Consider the following 14915-nt stretch of genomic DNA (forward strand, 5'->3'; position numbering starts at 1 on the left):
GTGTCGGACGAAGAAAGCATGCAAAGCTTTACGGACGAGAACTCGGCCAGGGTGATCCATGCTTGAAAGGCCCGGAGCGACAATAGCCTGTGATGGACTTTTGCGTGCAGGAGCTGGATGCAAGGTCTTGCGTCTATCACACAAGGCATTTACGCTTATCGATCAAGATTGTTCAGATGTTGATTGCTATCGAGCCACTCCTCGTGCAACGTGAATTACCTAGACAAGAGCCACACGAGCGGGTCTGTCATCGGTGCGCGATGATGAGCTGCGACTCATGCGCAGTCCGCCGTTCATACAACTGCAATTGGCGGCAATGACAGCCGTCGGACGAAGCTGTACAGTCCCCTTCCAATCTGTTAGCTGTCTCGGTCATGTAAAGCACGTTTTTAGGTCCAAACCGTTTCGTGCCGCCTCTGCGCCGCAGAAGCACACTGTTGAGCCGCACCCCGTTGCATAGCCAAAGCCACAATGGCCCTGATCCGGGTGAGCTTCATACCCTGTGCTGTAAGCGAGATCCTGTAGATGTAGCATGTTCATTATTGAGTAATTATAGTCATTGTGATGGCGCACAGCTTGAGAGAGAGTCCCAGGGGCAAGCACGCCTAAATCAATAGGCTGTTAGGCGAGAGAAATGCCAAGTTGCCTAACGGAGTGGAGGCCAGATTCTCTACAAAATGTGGTTCCACACACGTACAAAGTGTTTTGCTCTTTCTGCAGACCTCGTTGCCAGTTCTGACAGGAAACGGTCGCAAGCTCGACAAGACTGTAGACGTCGATCACTCGTTGCTCGAGGTATTAGAGTATCCATCTCTGCACTAGTGGGGATGTACCGGCTGTCTGGTCAACAGCATCCGCAAGTGCATTAAACATCAACTAAGTGGGCACAGGATGGATCTCGCAGATCCAAGGCCATCTCGAATTCGGCAGCTTCTGAGCTGATCGACGGAGATCGAGCGTATCGTCGTTGGTGATCACGATAGCTTCACGACTGAGAAGAGATCGAAACCATAGGAACGCACGAGAATCGGTGGCTTATCATGCATTTTATACTCAGCAGCAGATAGCGAAGGGCAGCCCTCATCACAGAGAGCTTTGTCAACAACATTCTTTGCTCGAAAGCAGTGTGATTCGAGTCATGGTCTTCGATGCAAGTGCAAGACAAGCGTTTCCAACAGAGGCATGCCACATGCATCAACGGCGCATCACGTGAGATGTGTGGGCTACCCGTTGGTCGGAACCTCTTGCTGGGTTTATAATCATGTTAACGAATCCGCTTCAAGCGATACCAACCGTGGCAGGTGTCTAGCTATGGCCCACAACCGCCTTCGGCACATACGGCTCTTCCAAGTACTTCATGTCCTCGTCGGTCAAAGTCTTACCTCGGACGTCCGCCGCTTCGTCCAGCCTCGATAGATTGCTGAAACCGACAATCGGGATGGTCCCTCTCTGGATGATCCAAGCAAGTGCGACCTGGCTCATCTTCCAGTCCTTCTTGTTGGCTAGCTCCTGAACACGCTTGATGATAGCGATGTCGGCGTCCGAGATGGGAGTCACGTTTGCGTTAGACTTCGAAGATTCTGCTCGTTCGGTTTCAGCACTACCTGGTGGTCGAGCAAGGTAGCCTCTATACAGCGGCGCCCATGGGATGAGTCCAACGCCAGTTTCCAGGCAGTACTTGTTCATTTCTCGTTCCTCTTCTCGGTAACAGAGACTGAGATGGTTAGACATGTTCGTACACAAGATCAATCTGCTAACCTGTAATGATTCTGCATACTGACGAATTTCGTCCAACCTTTGGCTTCTGCCACGTTTTGCATCTTTGCGAATTGGTAGGCCCACATGGATGATGCCCCTATTCATTATTAGCCAGGTCTGGTCAAGTCAGGCGCTGTTACTGACCAATGTACCTGACCTTTCCACTCTGCACCAGGTCATGCAATGCCTTCATGGTTTCCTCGACCGGCACAGAGGCATCGTACCTGTGAATTTGCAACAGGTCGATATAGTCCATCTGCAGCCTCTTCAGACTGGCATCAACGGCATTGAAGATCGCCTGTCTCGAGAGGCCACCTTGATTCACATAATCTTTGCTCGCTCGCATCTCGTTGCCATACTTCATATGTGAGATTCCAGGCTCCTCGCCCACAATGCCGAAGCACTTCGTCAATATCACGAGTTTGTGGCGCGGAAGGTTGTTCTTCTTGACGATACGACCAATCATCTCCTCTGAGACACCATTCGAATAGACGTTGGCGGTATCCCAAGAGTTCAAGCCACGTTCCCATGCGCCCATCAGCAGCTTCTCAACTTCTGATTCATCATCGACGAGCCATGGCTGCCAGTCTTTGTGACCAAAGGACATGGCGCCGAGGACAGGTACGGAGAGTCGAAGACCGCATGACCCGAGTTGCTTGTAAGAGACTTTGGTTGATTGGAAGCTTTCTTGGAGGGAGCCTGGCAAGCCGGAGTCGCCCATGGTTAGCTGTTGTGTTGCGATGGAGGGTCTGTAGAAGTGTGGTGTTGGTGTTCTCCTCCAATGGTGATTTTATTCGATGCGAACAGCGAGAAGCCCCAATATATGTCGTTGACCACCCCAGCAAACAATTTCAATTTTCCACTCAATTACCTGCCTCTTGCGGTCAATGTCCTACGTCTGGACTCTGTCTCCTACCAATCACTATTCATGGTCAGACTTAGCAGTCGGGGATGTTTGGGATCGCCGACGGCCGTGGGACATTGCGGGGAGAGCTTCTGTCGTGCAAGCTCCCCGCATCTTCAAGGACACTGCAGTGCAATTATCGGTCGAACAACCTACTCCGTACATCCTGATATTTGCAGGAGAGTAGTAGTGTTCGAGCTAGTCTGATGATGTATCATTAGACAGTTTTCAAAGTCGATATCGACTTGATCTTGACTCCTCAATGTAGTAATACTTGCCTTATCGCGTAATTGAATTAATTAACAACGATGACGTACTTTTCGCGTACACCCACTTTGCGCGTATCTCAACCACTTAATTCTTTAACCTATTGTATATTACCTATCTATAACTACTTACTTATCTAAATGACTTATAATAACCTAGAGATTATCAACGCTACCGAGAAAGCCTAGTATATAAAAGAATACCTATCAATTTAAGCGTACGCAAGGTATCTTAGTATACCTAAGTTAAGTTTAAGGAGCCGAGTTAATAGCGGTTAATATAGTTATAATAAGGCGTATACTAACTAGTAACTCTTAATAATAGCTTAAGAAGATATCTTATCTAACTAAGTATTAGATCTAGAGGCCGTTAGCTACTCTCTTATCGTTACTTATGTTAAATAGCTAGTATTATATATCGCTAGCGAGTCTAGAAATAATCGCGTAGTCGATTACTACTAGTTTACGTATCTTATTCTCTATTAACTAAAACTTTAAATTAAACTTAGTATAAGTATTAATTTAAAGCGTACTAATACCTCTACACTAAAGAATATATAAGACTAGTTTACTAGGCTTAAGAGGTACTCTAATAAGTACTACTTTCTTCTTATAAATATTTATAATATAAACGAGACCGGTATAGTACTAGAAAGCTAAAAAGATACTAAAGTAGTTAGTATATTATAAACTATAAGAGCTACTATTAAAAAGAGTATTAACCGCGAGTAGGTAACTATTATTAAGTATATTAGCGTAAAAGGCGCTTTCCTTAAGCCCGTTATTATCTTTAAAGGTAAGTTTATTCTCTTTTATTACTTTATTAGTAACTAAATACTTAATATACTTTATAAGATATTATCTAATAGCTAAAGTAATTTAGATATCGTTTAGTACTAGCTAGATAATAACTTCTTACTAGTAACTAAGCTAAATAACTCGTTATAGTATCGTTTACTCGTAACTAACGGTTATAAAATATATATTAACCTTAGGCTAATTTTATATTTAATTTACGAGTACCGAGTTATCTCTACCTTTCTTCTTATATATACTAGCTATTTTACTTAACTACTTAACGTCGCCTACTTTTCCCTACTTAAAGCTAAGTATAAGGATAAGATTATAGCCTTATTCGGCTACTAGAACTCCGTAGAGGTTAAGAAGATAAGATTTATATAAATCTATAGCGAGGTAAGATAAGAAGTACTTGAAATTATAATAATTAAGTTAGGTTTTAAGGTAACGGGTATATAGCTACTCTTTATATAGCCTTTACTACGGTCTCGCTTTATAAAGGACTTAATTACCTCTTCGGTACCTCTTCTTTATTAGTTATTTAGTATTAGTACTTCTACTATTCTCCGGTATATTAATAAGCTTAAGTATTATATTTTAGAGCGCTAAAAGCTTTAATATAATATACTCTATATTTAGCGGAAGATAACTAAGTTTATCCCATATGCTCCCTTCATACGGCCTTCGATTTCGGTTAGCGCAGGCGGAGGCGCATGCGCGGAATCGCATTGGCTACAGCTGCTTCTTAGCGACACCTCAAAGTTGCGACCACCGAACTTCATGCCTTTGCGCATCGACACCCAGACGTCGGTTGAATTTACTGATTAGTGCGCTGGAATCGCAAGACCGACTTGCATAATCGACCCAAAATGCAAAGTGTGGCTGAAAGTTCTGAAGTTGATGCATACGCATGAGCAAAAGGGCGCGAAACGCGGATGTGCTAACCCAAAACGTGTCATATGATTAAACCTTCCGTGAAGGGAGCACATGGGATAGAGAGATTATAAGCTACTATAGCTATTTAAAGGGAGAAGATTACTACTTAGTAACGCTAGTAAGAAGAACGCGATTAAGTAAAGGCCCTATAGATCTTAATTAACCTTAACGATTAGTTCGCTAATATTACTACTATTTAAGCTACGATAGATAAAGAAGTAGTTATCCTCGCTACTACTATTACTAAGAAAGTAGCTACTATAGCGAGGAAGGTTACTATCGCTACTCCGAAGCGTAAAAGTACTATCTCTAAGGTAAAGAAGTTATAAACCTCTATTGTTACTACTATCCCTAATAGCTCTAAGCTTATTAAGTTATATTCAGTACAGTAGGCACTATCAGAGACTCATAAGCAATAGGAGGAAGTGGAGAGTAACGTAGAATAAGACCCAGTTTTATACGCGAAAACCAGGTATGCGCGAAAAGACCGTCATCGTTATTACCTCTTCTAGTAGTTCGTATAACGCAGTCGCGATCGTCTCGACTCAGTCGAGATGATCTTGACTGTGCTGGCCTGCTCTAATAGGCCAAGCGTACAAGCTTCTACTGGTACACAAGTATTCCGAGCATTAAGCGTCTATCCATGCTATCCTTATCAGGCATTGCTTATTAATAGCATGAATTACTAGAACAGGTAATTGCGATAGAGTCAAGAAAAGAGTCAAGAAGTAACATCAGTAACGCAGAAAATCCGTATACCTAGAAAATCCGCACGTTGATTTCTTCGCAACCACATATTATTATAAGCTAAAAGGTTATCAGTGGGTAGTTATACTTATTTCTAGACGAAATATAGAATAAAATTAATATATTCTCTACAGCGAATAGAATTATTAGCGATATAATTATACGTAAAACTTAGAGTTTAGAGCTAAGTAAAAGACCTATTTAAAGAATAATATAAGAAGTATAATCCTCTTAGGGTACTAAGCCTTATACTGAAAGTTTCAAGTCTTTACTACTACTAGATAAAAAGTTACTAAGCCTTATATACTTCTACTAAGTAAAGTTTCTAAGAGAGAATAGAGAAAATCTAATAACTTTTTAAGTACTACTTCTATAATCCTAAGACTTAGTATAGTATATTATATACTTATATAAAATAGGGAATAGTAGATACTATATTTATAACTTTTACATTACGTAATAAAGGCTTATTTTAGTATCTTCCTATTCCTTTAGATATATACATAATTTACTACTAAGCTTCAGTAAGCAAAAGATATGACAGGAGTTTTTAATTATAGCTAGCTACTGTTAAAATCTGGGAGCTATAGCTTCAAAACTGATAAAGTTAGACTAGTGCGGATTCTCTAGGTATGCGGATTTTCTGCGTCACTGATGTTAAGTCAAGATTCTCTGAAAACTGTCTATTGAACTGACAATTGAGCTGAGATGTGCGTTCTGCTCCAGGTTGAACCTCCGACAAGCATGATCCGGCGCGGCGAGCTTGCGAGCGTAGCAGTGTTTAACCGCAGTCTATGAGCTGCCGTATGCAATCTGTAGGTACTCGGCTGAGTCGTTTTACTATCTATGCGACCACATCGAGATCGCTTGTCTTCTTGGTACATGCGCAGCTCGGATTATCCTCTCGATGAGTATAAGATTCGAATCGTACGTCTCTCAACCATGTCCTCGCCCGAATTTCTGTTCTTTTCTTGAAATTATGCTCTGCCTTACACTGTCCTGTACTCCGCCGTCTTGCTCTTGTGCGCTTGGAAATAACGACGTCGTTGCCTTCACTTCATAGCTCAGCGAGGCGGTACCTAGTGTCTCATTTCGTAGTCGTAGGAATCCACTTCTTCAGCAGTTCGATGGCCACGAATCGTCGGCTAGGTCCCAGTTGTCTGAGTACTCAACCTCCCCTTTGTCGGATCCAAAGAGCATATCAGTATCGCTATCTCTTGGAAGCGTTAATAATGCTGGCTGTGTTTTTTCTAACTCTGTGAAGATCGTGCCAGCTCTGCTTGTGTTCGGCAGCAACTCATGCCCGGGTTCTCTTATGCGTTGTACCTGGTCGCAGCACGGCAAGCGCGATGTTGAGGACGACTTCGATGCCAGGCTGTTTTTTTTTGAGCTCCCATGCGCCCGTAGCGATATCCTTGAGGTCCTGCCGCATAGGATGCGCGGAATACTTGGGCTTCTGCAGGAAGGGGAGGAAACGAGTCCGAACGCTGTCAGTGCCGGGAATAACGTTAGGATTGCCTGAGCCGAGTAGACCGCCACCTGGGTACTGGTCTTGCAGGAACTGGTGGAAGAGCCACAGGGCATCGCCAGGCTGCAGAGGAAGGTAGGCTCAAATGCTCTTGTTGGTGTTCCCTCTCGTACGAGTCCCACCTTTGATATGCAGAGCTTGGTTTGGTCGGCCGTGTGGTTGAAAGGCTTTAGGCGGATCAGCTGCACTCTTAGCCTCATCATCGAGGTCAACATCTGGATGATCATAGTCTTGGTCCAAGTCTAGTTCGGTATCTCGTGCCCAGAGCTCAAGCAGTGCATCGAGAAGACCGCCGCAGTCCCGTAGCATAAGTCGAAGGTGGCTCAGTGATAGTGTACACGGTGTGCCTCGGTCCTTGAGCGTGACACCCTCTGCAGTACGAATGTCACAGCCCTCTCGCACGAAGTGAATGTAGCGCGTGTCTGCTATGTTTGTCGGCATGCAGGATGTCGGTAGAGTAACGCCTTTGTAGGATTCACCGTGTGCCTCGACCTTACGGTGAAGACCAAGGTTGTCGGACCATTGGAGTAAAAGACACGCACTGGGACTATTGTTGTGATAGGCAATGACGTCCACCTGTTTTCTCTCTAGCGACTGACGAAGAGGTCGGGGTCCTTGATATTCATGAGCTTGCTCAAAGCGTGGTGACCTCGGGTCACATTGTCAGCCTCTGGAGCAGTGTAGCCCCTGATGGATCGCGTAATACCCTTGAGTCAAGATTCTATCTCAGAGGTGGTTTGTGCTTTTTCAGCACCCGTGAGTTGCTGCGGGTCAGAATCAGCGAAGATTGTAGCTAGGTTAGGAAGATCAAGGAGTCGATCCTCCGTCTGGGTGGCTGCAAGATAGTATAGCTCGCCCTATTCAAATGTCGACGCCTATACCCGAAGAGTCTTCTTGTCGCGTTAGTCGTGGTACCGGTCGTGCCAGTAGTGACGGGGTGATCATAGCCGCAACATGTTCTTAGCCAGCTGGGCAGCCTGCAACATAGCTTCCTGTGAATGTAGCGGGTATCTTAGTTTTCTAAGATGGTCTAGTTGACGCCGAAGAGATCCCATAGATCATGAAGTTTATTCGCATATCTCCTCCCAACCTTACTGTTACCATTGTTCGAAGTCTGGCACTTTCGGGACACCTAGGAGAATCAAATTGATCTTTTCGGACAGCATGCGCTGCTACGTAGAACTCAGGACGTTCCATTAGCCCCTGGCCCTCTAGAAAGATGAGTTGCAGCATTAGCACAAGACCGCTGGGCCAGTCTGCTTACGCATTTTTCCGCTCGAGCCCGGAGATCGCCGTTTCGAGCCTGAGCAGAGACGATTATGGCGCGAAGGTGCCCAAAGGGACAGACACACAATCAGAACATTTCTATGCTCGGTATTCAATTGAACCGAAATGTTCTTCTATGCCACAATGCTTTGGCCATTCACGAATTCTACCTAAGCGCTTGCTGTATAATAAAGGACGAAACTTCACAGCAAGGCAAAAATGACCTGAGTGAAGAGCTACATTGGCAAAAAAAGCGATTGGAAACTCTCCCTCGGGGACTAACTGTATGTTAGTACTTGAACGCGCTGTGATGATTCTGAAGTGCTTACATCGAACCCCTGATGAGACGTTAGTCAAGATCTTAGACACATTTTTGCCTGAGGCTTACCGGTCTCCCGCGCTTGTTATTGTCAGGTGTGACATTGACAAGCGGAACTGAATCGGTTGTTAGTTCTTGCCCGGAGTCGAACAGTTGATTGCGACATACATCATGACCACTAGCTATTTTTCTGTTAGAACACATTTCGCATGCGGTCAAGATAATACGAGCTTACACCAAGGAAGATTGAACAGCTCGTTGTCGAGGTGTCTTGGCACTGTGTGTTGGGGCAAAAGTGCTTGTGTAAATTATACATCCTAGTATGCGCACTTCGGCGAACTGGGGCCCGACTGCGGTCCGGACAGAGACCTCCTGTTCGGCTAAGTGAGTTTCAGCAGCTCATAACATGGTCTGAGATGTGTGTACACCTTAATCAGCTGAGTCTTTCCTCAGGCCTGTTAGCAACAAGAACTAAGCTCCGAAGCGATCAGACACCACTAGCATGCCTGTCTTTGACAATGGGTACTGCGCAACATCAACAGGCCTCGTAGGAGGCACAATGGATGAAGTATACGGTGCATAAGGATATCACTGACAGCATAACGGCCGATTGGGATTAGCGGATGCCGAATGGAAACAAGAAAGTTGACAGCTCAGCATGCAGTGGAAGTTATCATCCTCTTCGTTTCGAAGCCACTGACCGCTAACAGAAACATCCTGCTCCTAACTCCCACACATACCCTATTGCCACCATTCTACCGATACACCTCGCCTCATCACGATTGATAATCCCTTCTCGCCGCAAACCGAATGACATTCTCCCCCAAATCAAACACAGCAAGCACATTGTCCAAAAACGTATCTCCCAGTATGTTAATTCCACCCAGCATCCTACTATCTTGGATCCCAAGAATACACGTCGTACCCGCATAGTCGTACTCCTTCACCAGATCTTTTGGGTTGTGCCAGAATACATGTCCGCCAATTTTTACGCCCAGAGGCGGGATTCGGGCGTTGCAATCCACGAAGTAGAAGCCTGTGTAGGGATCGAAAGTGGCGGGAGGACGGAACTGGGAGGCGTGCCTCCCGACAAGTCCAGAAGGAAAGAACGAGAGTGTTGTGCCGGAGTCGAGGATGTAGGATGTTGATTCGCTACCAGGGGTTACACCGGGCATATTTGGTGGTGGTGCGTGTGCTGTTGAGTTGGATGGCGATGTGCTGTTCAGACCACCTACGTCGCTGTTCGTGAGGTTTGCATTGACGTCTGTGAAGTTGCCGGCGTAGTACGCGTGCCATCGGCTATCGTTGGGTACGGGTGTACCGGCGGGTAGGATCACAAGCCCATCGATGTTCATCAGGTAGTATCTGAATTGGTCGTCACGCGGAAGGATGCGTATCGGTGTCGATGCGAACTCTGAGTTCTTCACACCTACCATATTCAGATCTGGTATGCCACCAATAGATAGGTATCCGCCGTTACCGGTGCCACTTTCATCCCTGGATAAAGCGAGTGCAAATATCGGTGCTGTAAGTCTCTCCTCGAAGAAGATTGTATTGATGAGCGAGGAGTAGACCACCTGGTTGCAATATTGCTTTGGTAGACCAGGTGCACAGTATCGGTCTAGATGCGGATTGGTCCCCGGGTAATTTGCTGTAAGTGCTGGGTATGCCAGGCCAATGATACCACTCGTCAAACCGTCACCTTGCCATGCTGCTAAGTTGGGTAAGCTGACTTGTTGCGAAGGTACCCGAATATCGGCAATTGTCACTGGCAAGGTGCCGACCGGACCAGTCAAATACTCGCCATCCCCATATGTGATATTGAAATTCGCGTCTGGTATCCTTTTGAACTCGCTGCCAGGCTGGTATTGCGGTCCGAAGTAGCAACGATTCCGTGGGATGGTCTGATTCGTAATTATGTCGACACAAGTGAAGTCACTGTGGACAATCCAGGTGTCAGAACTGCCGGTGTCGACCACGGACAAGAAGGTTTGCGATCCAAAGGAGATCTCGGCTAGAAAGGAGGCACCAGTGGCGCGGAGGAAAGTGCTGGCTGCCTGTAACGGAGTGGCACTCTCGACATCATTCGAATCTGACAAATGCGTCGCACGCTTGCGAAGTGCTCGAGAAGAGTACTGGAGATCATGCGGCGAGCGGCGAAGTGGGATGGTACGGACTGTATTGTAGCCATAGAGGTCTTGAGCTTGACCTTGTCGAGAGTGGGTGAGGGTGTCTCTGAGTTGGCGAGGGTTAGGCCTTATAGGGTTGGATAGGGATATCGAAGCGAACGAGCTCAATATGAGCAAGGAGATGGATGAGACGAGCATGATGCTTCGCTTCTGCAGGCTGACAGGAGTGGAAGTCACAGATGCTTCAAGACGAGGTACTGATGGCTCTTGAAGTGATGAAGAGCCGCAGCCCTTGCCGAAAGGCTGGAAAATTGATATTTGCTAAGCATTGCTCGTGTAGTACAGTGGGTAACAGTAGATTGCACTTTTGCCGAGACTCCTTCGATTGGCTGGTGTAGACACCGAGCTCATTGCCATGCACGTGCCTGCTGTGGCTTGTGAGCATGTGCTGATATTCGATTGTGAAGCACAGACGGAAACCGCGATCCGCCAGGAATGCTGCCGATCATACCCAAGCCGCTGAAAGTCCTGGTGCCGAACTTCGTGTACCAACTGCAGCTTTCCTTGATCATCGGTCTTTGGCGTAGACCATACACCAAGTCTTGATACCACTGCCTTTCTCATCCTCCCCGACCACAATCTCGTCCACAACACGAAAGCCAAGATATCCATAAACATCACGAGCGCGAGGACTTCCAGCTTCGAGCCAAACGGCTGACATCCCTATCTCGTCAACCCATTTCCTGACGAATGGCTCAATCACGGCCCTTACAGCACCCTGTACCCGCTGCACAGCAGGATTCCTGGAAGTAAGTGACAAATGCCAGAACAACAAATGCTTCTGATCTTGTGTGCACATTGTGAGTGCCTTTTCAGTATGCTCATCAAGAGGCCCATACGTTGACTTGTTGTGTTGAGCTTTCCAGAGCAATGGGTAGAGATGTTTCCGTCTGGCAACCTCGATACGAGCTATGAATTCTGCATAGACAGGTTTCTTTGCATACAGGTCGGATAATTTCTCCCCTCTGAGCGATATCAATTTCATGACTTCGAACCATGGCTCCGAGCTTTCGCCAGTGGCTGCCGATGTATGCGGGTCAGGCTTGAAGTCTGCAGGAGGTGGAGGCGCAACAACTGGCTCCCAGGTTGTTGTAGCAGCCCAGTTTCCAGCCTCAACTACGAATGCGCCGACTCGCACCTTGGATCTGATGCGATCAATGCTGGATTCATATATCCAGTTCTCGACTTCCGTTTGGGAAATGCGTGTAAGACGGCTTCGAAGTGCTGAGTATGTTGGTCTAGATAGTCCCATTTTATCAGTGAACGCTGGCTCCTCTGATATCGGCGGCAGCTTTTCGGCCTGGAAGAGTGTGGTCAAAGGATCGTGACGGGATGCTTCCTTGTTGGATCTGGCGCATGCTTCTATGTACTCCTCTGAGCAAGAGGTCGTAACTGGTGGTGGGCTCGATGTGCTCTTGACAACAGTTTCTATGTCCTCGTTTTTAGTGGCTATTGTTCCCAGCACATCTGGTGCTGCAGGAGCACTCGCCGTGGCCGACATTGCAAAACAGGTGTGTTCGATCGTTCAGCGTTTCAATACTAAACTCGGGTCATGAAGAACAAGGAACGCGAGATTGATAAATGAGATGCGCTTACCCCGTAGTGACTCACATGAAATTTTCGCACAACGAATCTGCCTGTAGCTGTGATGCTCCGAGTTGTAGCCATAGGGCGTGCGTAAAGAAGACAGTTGTAGATAGCAAGGATTCTGTGCCGATCTCAATTTGATTGTGCCTGCCTATCTCGGACCGAGTTTCTCCAAGACCCGTGGGCCCTGTTCTTCCCATTCCTGTTTGGAAACCCACATGTTGTCTTTGTCCGCCATAATATTGGCCAACACAGCACCACCCAAGAAAACCATATGCCTTCTCCGAGGCGGATCTTCTATTCTGACCTTGAATTTGTTGAGTCTCTCAGGGTTTCCCTGCAGCACTCTCGTCAGCCATAACTGCTTGAGCTCCTTCTCCAGTCGCGAGGGTAGACCAGGATACATGCTGCTTCCACCAGAAAGGACAATTGCTTTGTATAACGATGATCGCACATCCACATCTGCTGCTTGTATCGTGTTGAAGAGGAATTCAGCTATGCCAGGCTGCTCGACATCGACCAGGTGAGGCTGGAAAAGGCATTCAGGAGCTTCAAATCTTTCACTTCCAACTTTGATGACTCGACCATCGGGCAAGGTATATGATTCGACAAGAACTGTTGTGTCTTCAGACAATTTCTGGTCCAGGCCGAGATCGTACGAGACGTAGCATAGCTTCTCTTTCATCTGCCGCACTGTCTCGAAGTCTGCTGTTCTGTTCAAGGCGTAGCCCCTCCGCAGTAAAAGCGCGATCAAATTTCTGGTGACATCTCGGCCTGCGACATCGAGCCTTCTGGTGAGGTGGTTGAGGACTGTTGATTCATAGACCGGCACAATGTGGGTGACACCGTCTCCAGAATCCACCACAACGCCAGATGATAGACCCTGAGCGTACAGAGCTAGCACGGCTTGGATAGCAACATAGACACCGCCAAAGTTGTAGTCTTCAAACATGACCTCGCACATCTTTTCTCGGTTCTTTAACGGGTTCAAGGGAGGTTCGGTGAGCAGAATCTTTCGGCCAGTCGGGTCGATCTTGAGCTTCTCGAAGAAAGTAAAGTTCCATAGATGTTGCATGTCATCCCATCGTTTTATGATACCATTTTCCATCTGCGATTGCTGGTCAGCTTCGAATCATTGGCGGCTGTAGGGTTGTCGCATACAGGATATGTTATCTGGAGCGCCGACCTCGCAGCAGCAGCTTCATCACCGCACATGATATCTTTGACCACAATGTCCCCTGCTCTTTCCTCCGACCGCAGGATAGGTCGCCCTACTATGGAGGGATATGAGTGCTCTGGGAAGTTCTGGCATCCTATCAGCGGTGTTCGGTATACAAGTCTTAGATCCTTACCTGCGCGGCATACCCGACCTTGAGGAACCCAGTGCCTCCATCGAGGACTATTCGCATATCGTAAGTCATGGTCACTCGACTGTATGGGCCTACTCTTACCAACGGGTGCCTCCGCCATTTTACTGGTACTCTGCTGCCTCAGAGGCGATCGTGATGTATGATTATCGGAGGTTCAAGGGATCGAGACAGCAACTCTGTGTGACTACTACTCTTAAACTGGGGGGCGCCTGCCCTCAACTCACGGAATGGTAATGGCAGGTGCGGGATGAACTTCGGTGGGACCTGCAGCGTAAGATCCGGGCCAAGCGTGGCAGGTACGTATTCAGCCTCGTTCTTGCCTAAGGCAATCACCACATTCTAAGAGACTACTAAATTAGAGTAGGAAGGGAGGTCGAGCGGCGTTGACTGACTAGGTAACTTGAAGGTGTGATCGTCTCGAGGTCGGTCTCGATCATCAACGTTTCATGTTAATAATTGATCGCAGGAACATCTTCTCTGTTGCTCCTCGCCAACCTTGAAATGCACTGTTTCATAACTCTGTCTACCGGCACTCATAACCCTTCATATAGCGGGAGCATGCATTTCGAGAAATGTTTTGAGTCAGCCGGTCATCTACACCTTAGTCTCAACTTCTCATGCTTGTGGGCATTGATACCCTCCACATCAGGCCATGACCAGGCGCCCGCCCATATCTCAAAATTGTTGTCTTCTCGTTCACTTCAAGTTGGCCGTATGCTCGGGCGGTTGTTCTACCAGAAATGGTTCCGTCCTTGGAAGCGCGACCAGCACTGGGGGCCATACGTCACCGGAGCGCCTCACCAATCTCAGCACCAAAACGCTTCGTGTCTGTCCTACGCTCAACCAATCGTCCGCTCTAGTTTCGCAAGCTAGAGTCACGCATTGCTCTCGCGAAAGCTGCGCAATGCCATCACATCGCATACTTTCGTCCTTCCGGCAACTAATTCTCACTTTCCTTCCAATCGTGCTATGCTTTGTGTTCCTGACAGGCCAACCGACGCGAGGATGCTTGTTCTCCCACTAGAAATCCTCTCGAAAATCACAAATGTCGTCAGTGGATTTTACCAGTGGTAAGCAATTTCGAGAAATCGCAGTCTTACTTGGACACGGTCTACAGGTCCAGACCACCCCCATGCCAGCACATGAAGTGGGCTCCTAGGTTCGACCATTCCAGATTCATTACAGATCACTCGGCACCGTCCATCAGTTCCGTGCCATTGAAAATGCTTGTTGAGCTCCAAAGCCAC

General features: G+C 47.0%; 5 protein-coding genes across 5 annotated transcripts; all 5 read right to left on the reverse strand.

Moving 5' to 3' along the window:
• Positions 1-1305: 1305 nt before the first annotated feature.
• On the reverse strand, positions 1306-2479 carry PMZ80_004008 (uncharacterized protein; the record flags this gene model as incomplete). The annotated part of the gene is made up of 3 exons (XM_064872435.1): positions 1306-1714; positions 1759-1855; positions 1903-2479. The coding sequence occupies 3 exons, from the start codon at positions 2477-2479 to the stop codon at positions 1306-1308; spliced, it is 1083 nt and encodes a 360-aa protein (XP_064731093.1).
• Positions 2480-7018: 4539 nt separating this feature from the next.
• On the reverse strand, positions 7019-7378 carry PMZ80_004009 (uncharacterized protein; the record flags this gene model as incomplete). The annotated part of the gene is made up of 1 exon (XM_064872436.1): positions 7019-7378. The coding sequence occupies one exon, from the start codon at positions 7376-7378 to the stop codon at positions 7019-7021; it is 360 nt and encodes a 119-aa protein (XP_064731094.1).
• A 1920-nt stretch (positions 7379-9298) lies between these two features.
• Positions 9299-10849, reverse strand: PMZ80_004010 (uncharacterized protein; the record flags this gene model as incomplete). Its single annotated transcript, XM_064872437.1, has 1 exon — positions 9299-10849. One exon carries the CDS (start codon positions 10847-10849, stop codon positions 9299-9301), a length of 1551 nt encoding a protein of 516 aa, XP_064731095.1.
• A 370-nt stretch (positions 10850-11219) lies between these two features.
• Positions 11220-12212, reverse strand: PMZ80_004011 (uncharacterized protein; the record flags this gene model as incomplete). The annotated part of the gene is made up of 1 exon (XM_064872438.1): positions 11220-12212. One exon carries the CDS (start codon positions 12210-12212, stop codon positions 11220-11222), a length of 993 nt encoding a protein of 330 aa, XP_064731096.1.
• Positions 12213-12449: 237 nt separating this feature from the next.
• Positions 12450-13768, reverse strand: ARP2 (Arp2/3 complex subunit, actin nucleation center; the record flags this gene model as incomplete). The annotated part of the gene is made up of 4 exons (XM_064872439.1): positions 12450-13406; positions 13460-13603; positions 13651-13697; positions 13750-13768. 4 exons carry the CDS (start codon positions 13766-13768, stop codon positions 12450-12452), a joined length of 1167 nt encoding a protein of 388 aa, XP_064731097.1.
• Between the last annotated feature and the right edge of the window lie 1147 nt (positions 13769-14915).

Source organism: Knufia obscura (assembly GCF_036327395.1).
Source record: "Knufia obscura strain CCFEE 5817 isolate CBS 148926 chromosome Unknown scaffold_4, whole genome shotgun sequence".
Classification (NCBI taxonomy): domain Eukaryota; kingdom Fungi; phylum Ascomycota; class Eurotiomycetes; order Chaetothyriales; family Trichomeriaceae; genus Knufia; species Knufia obscura.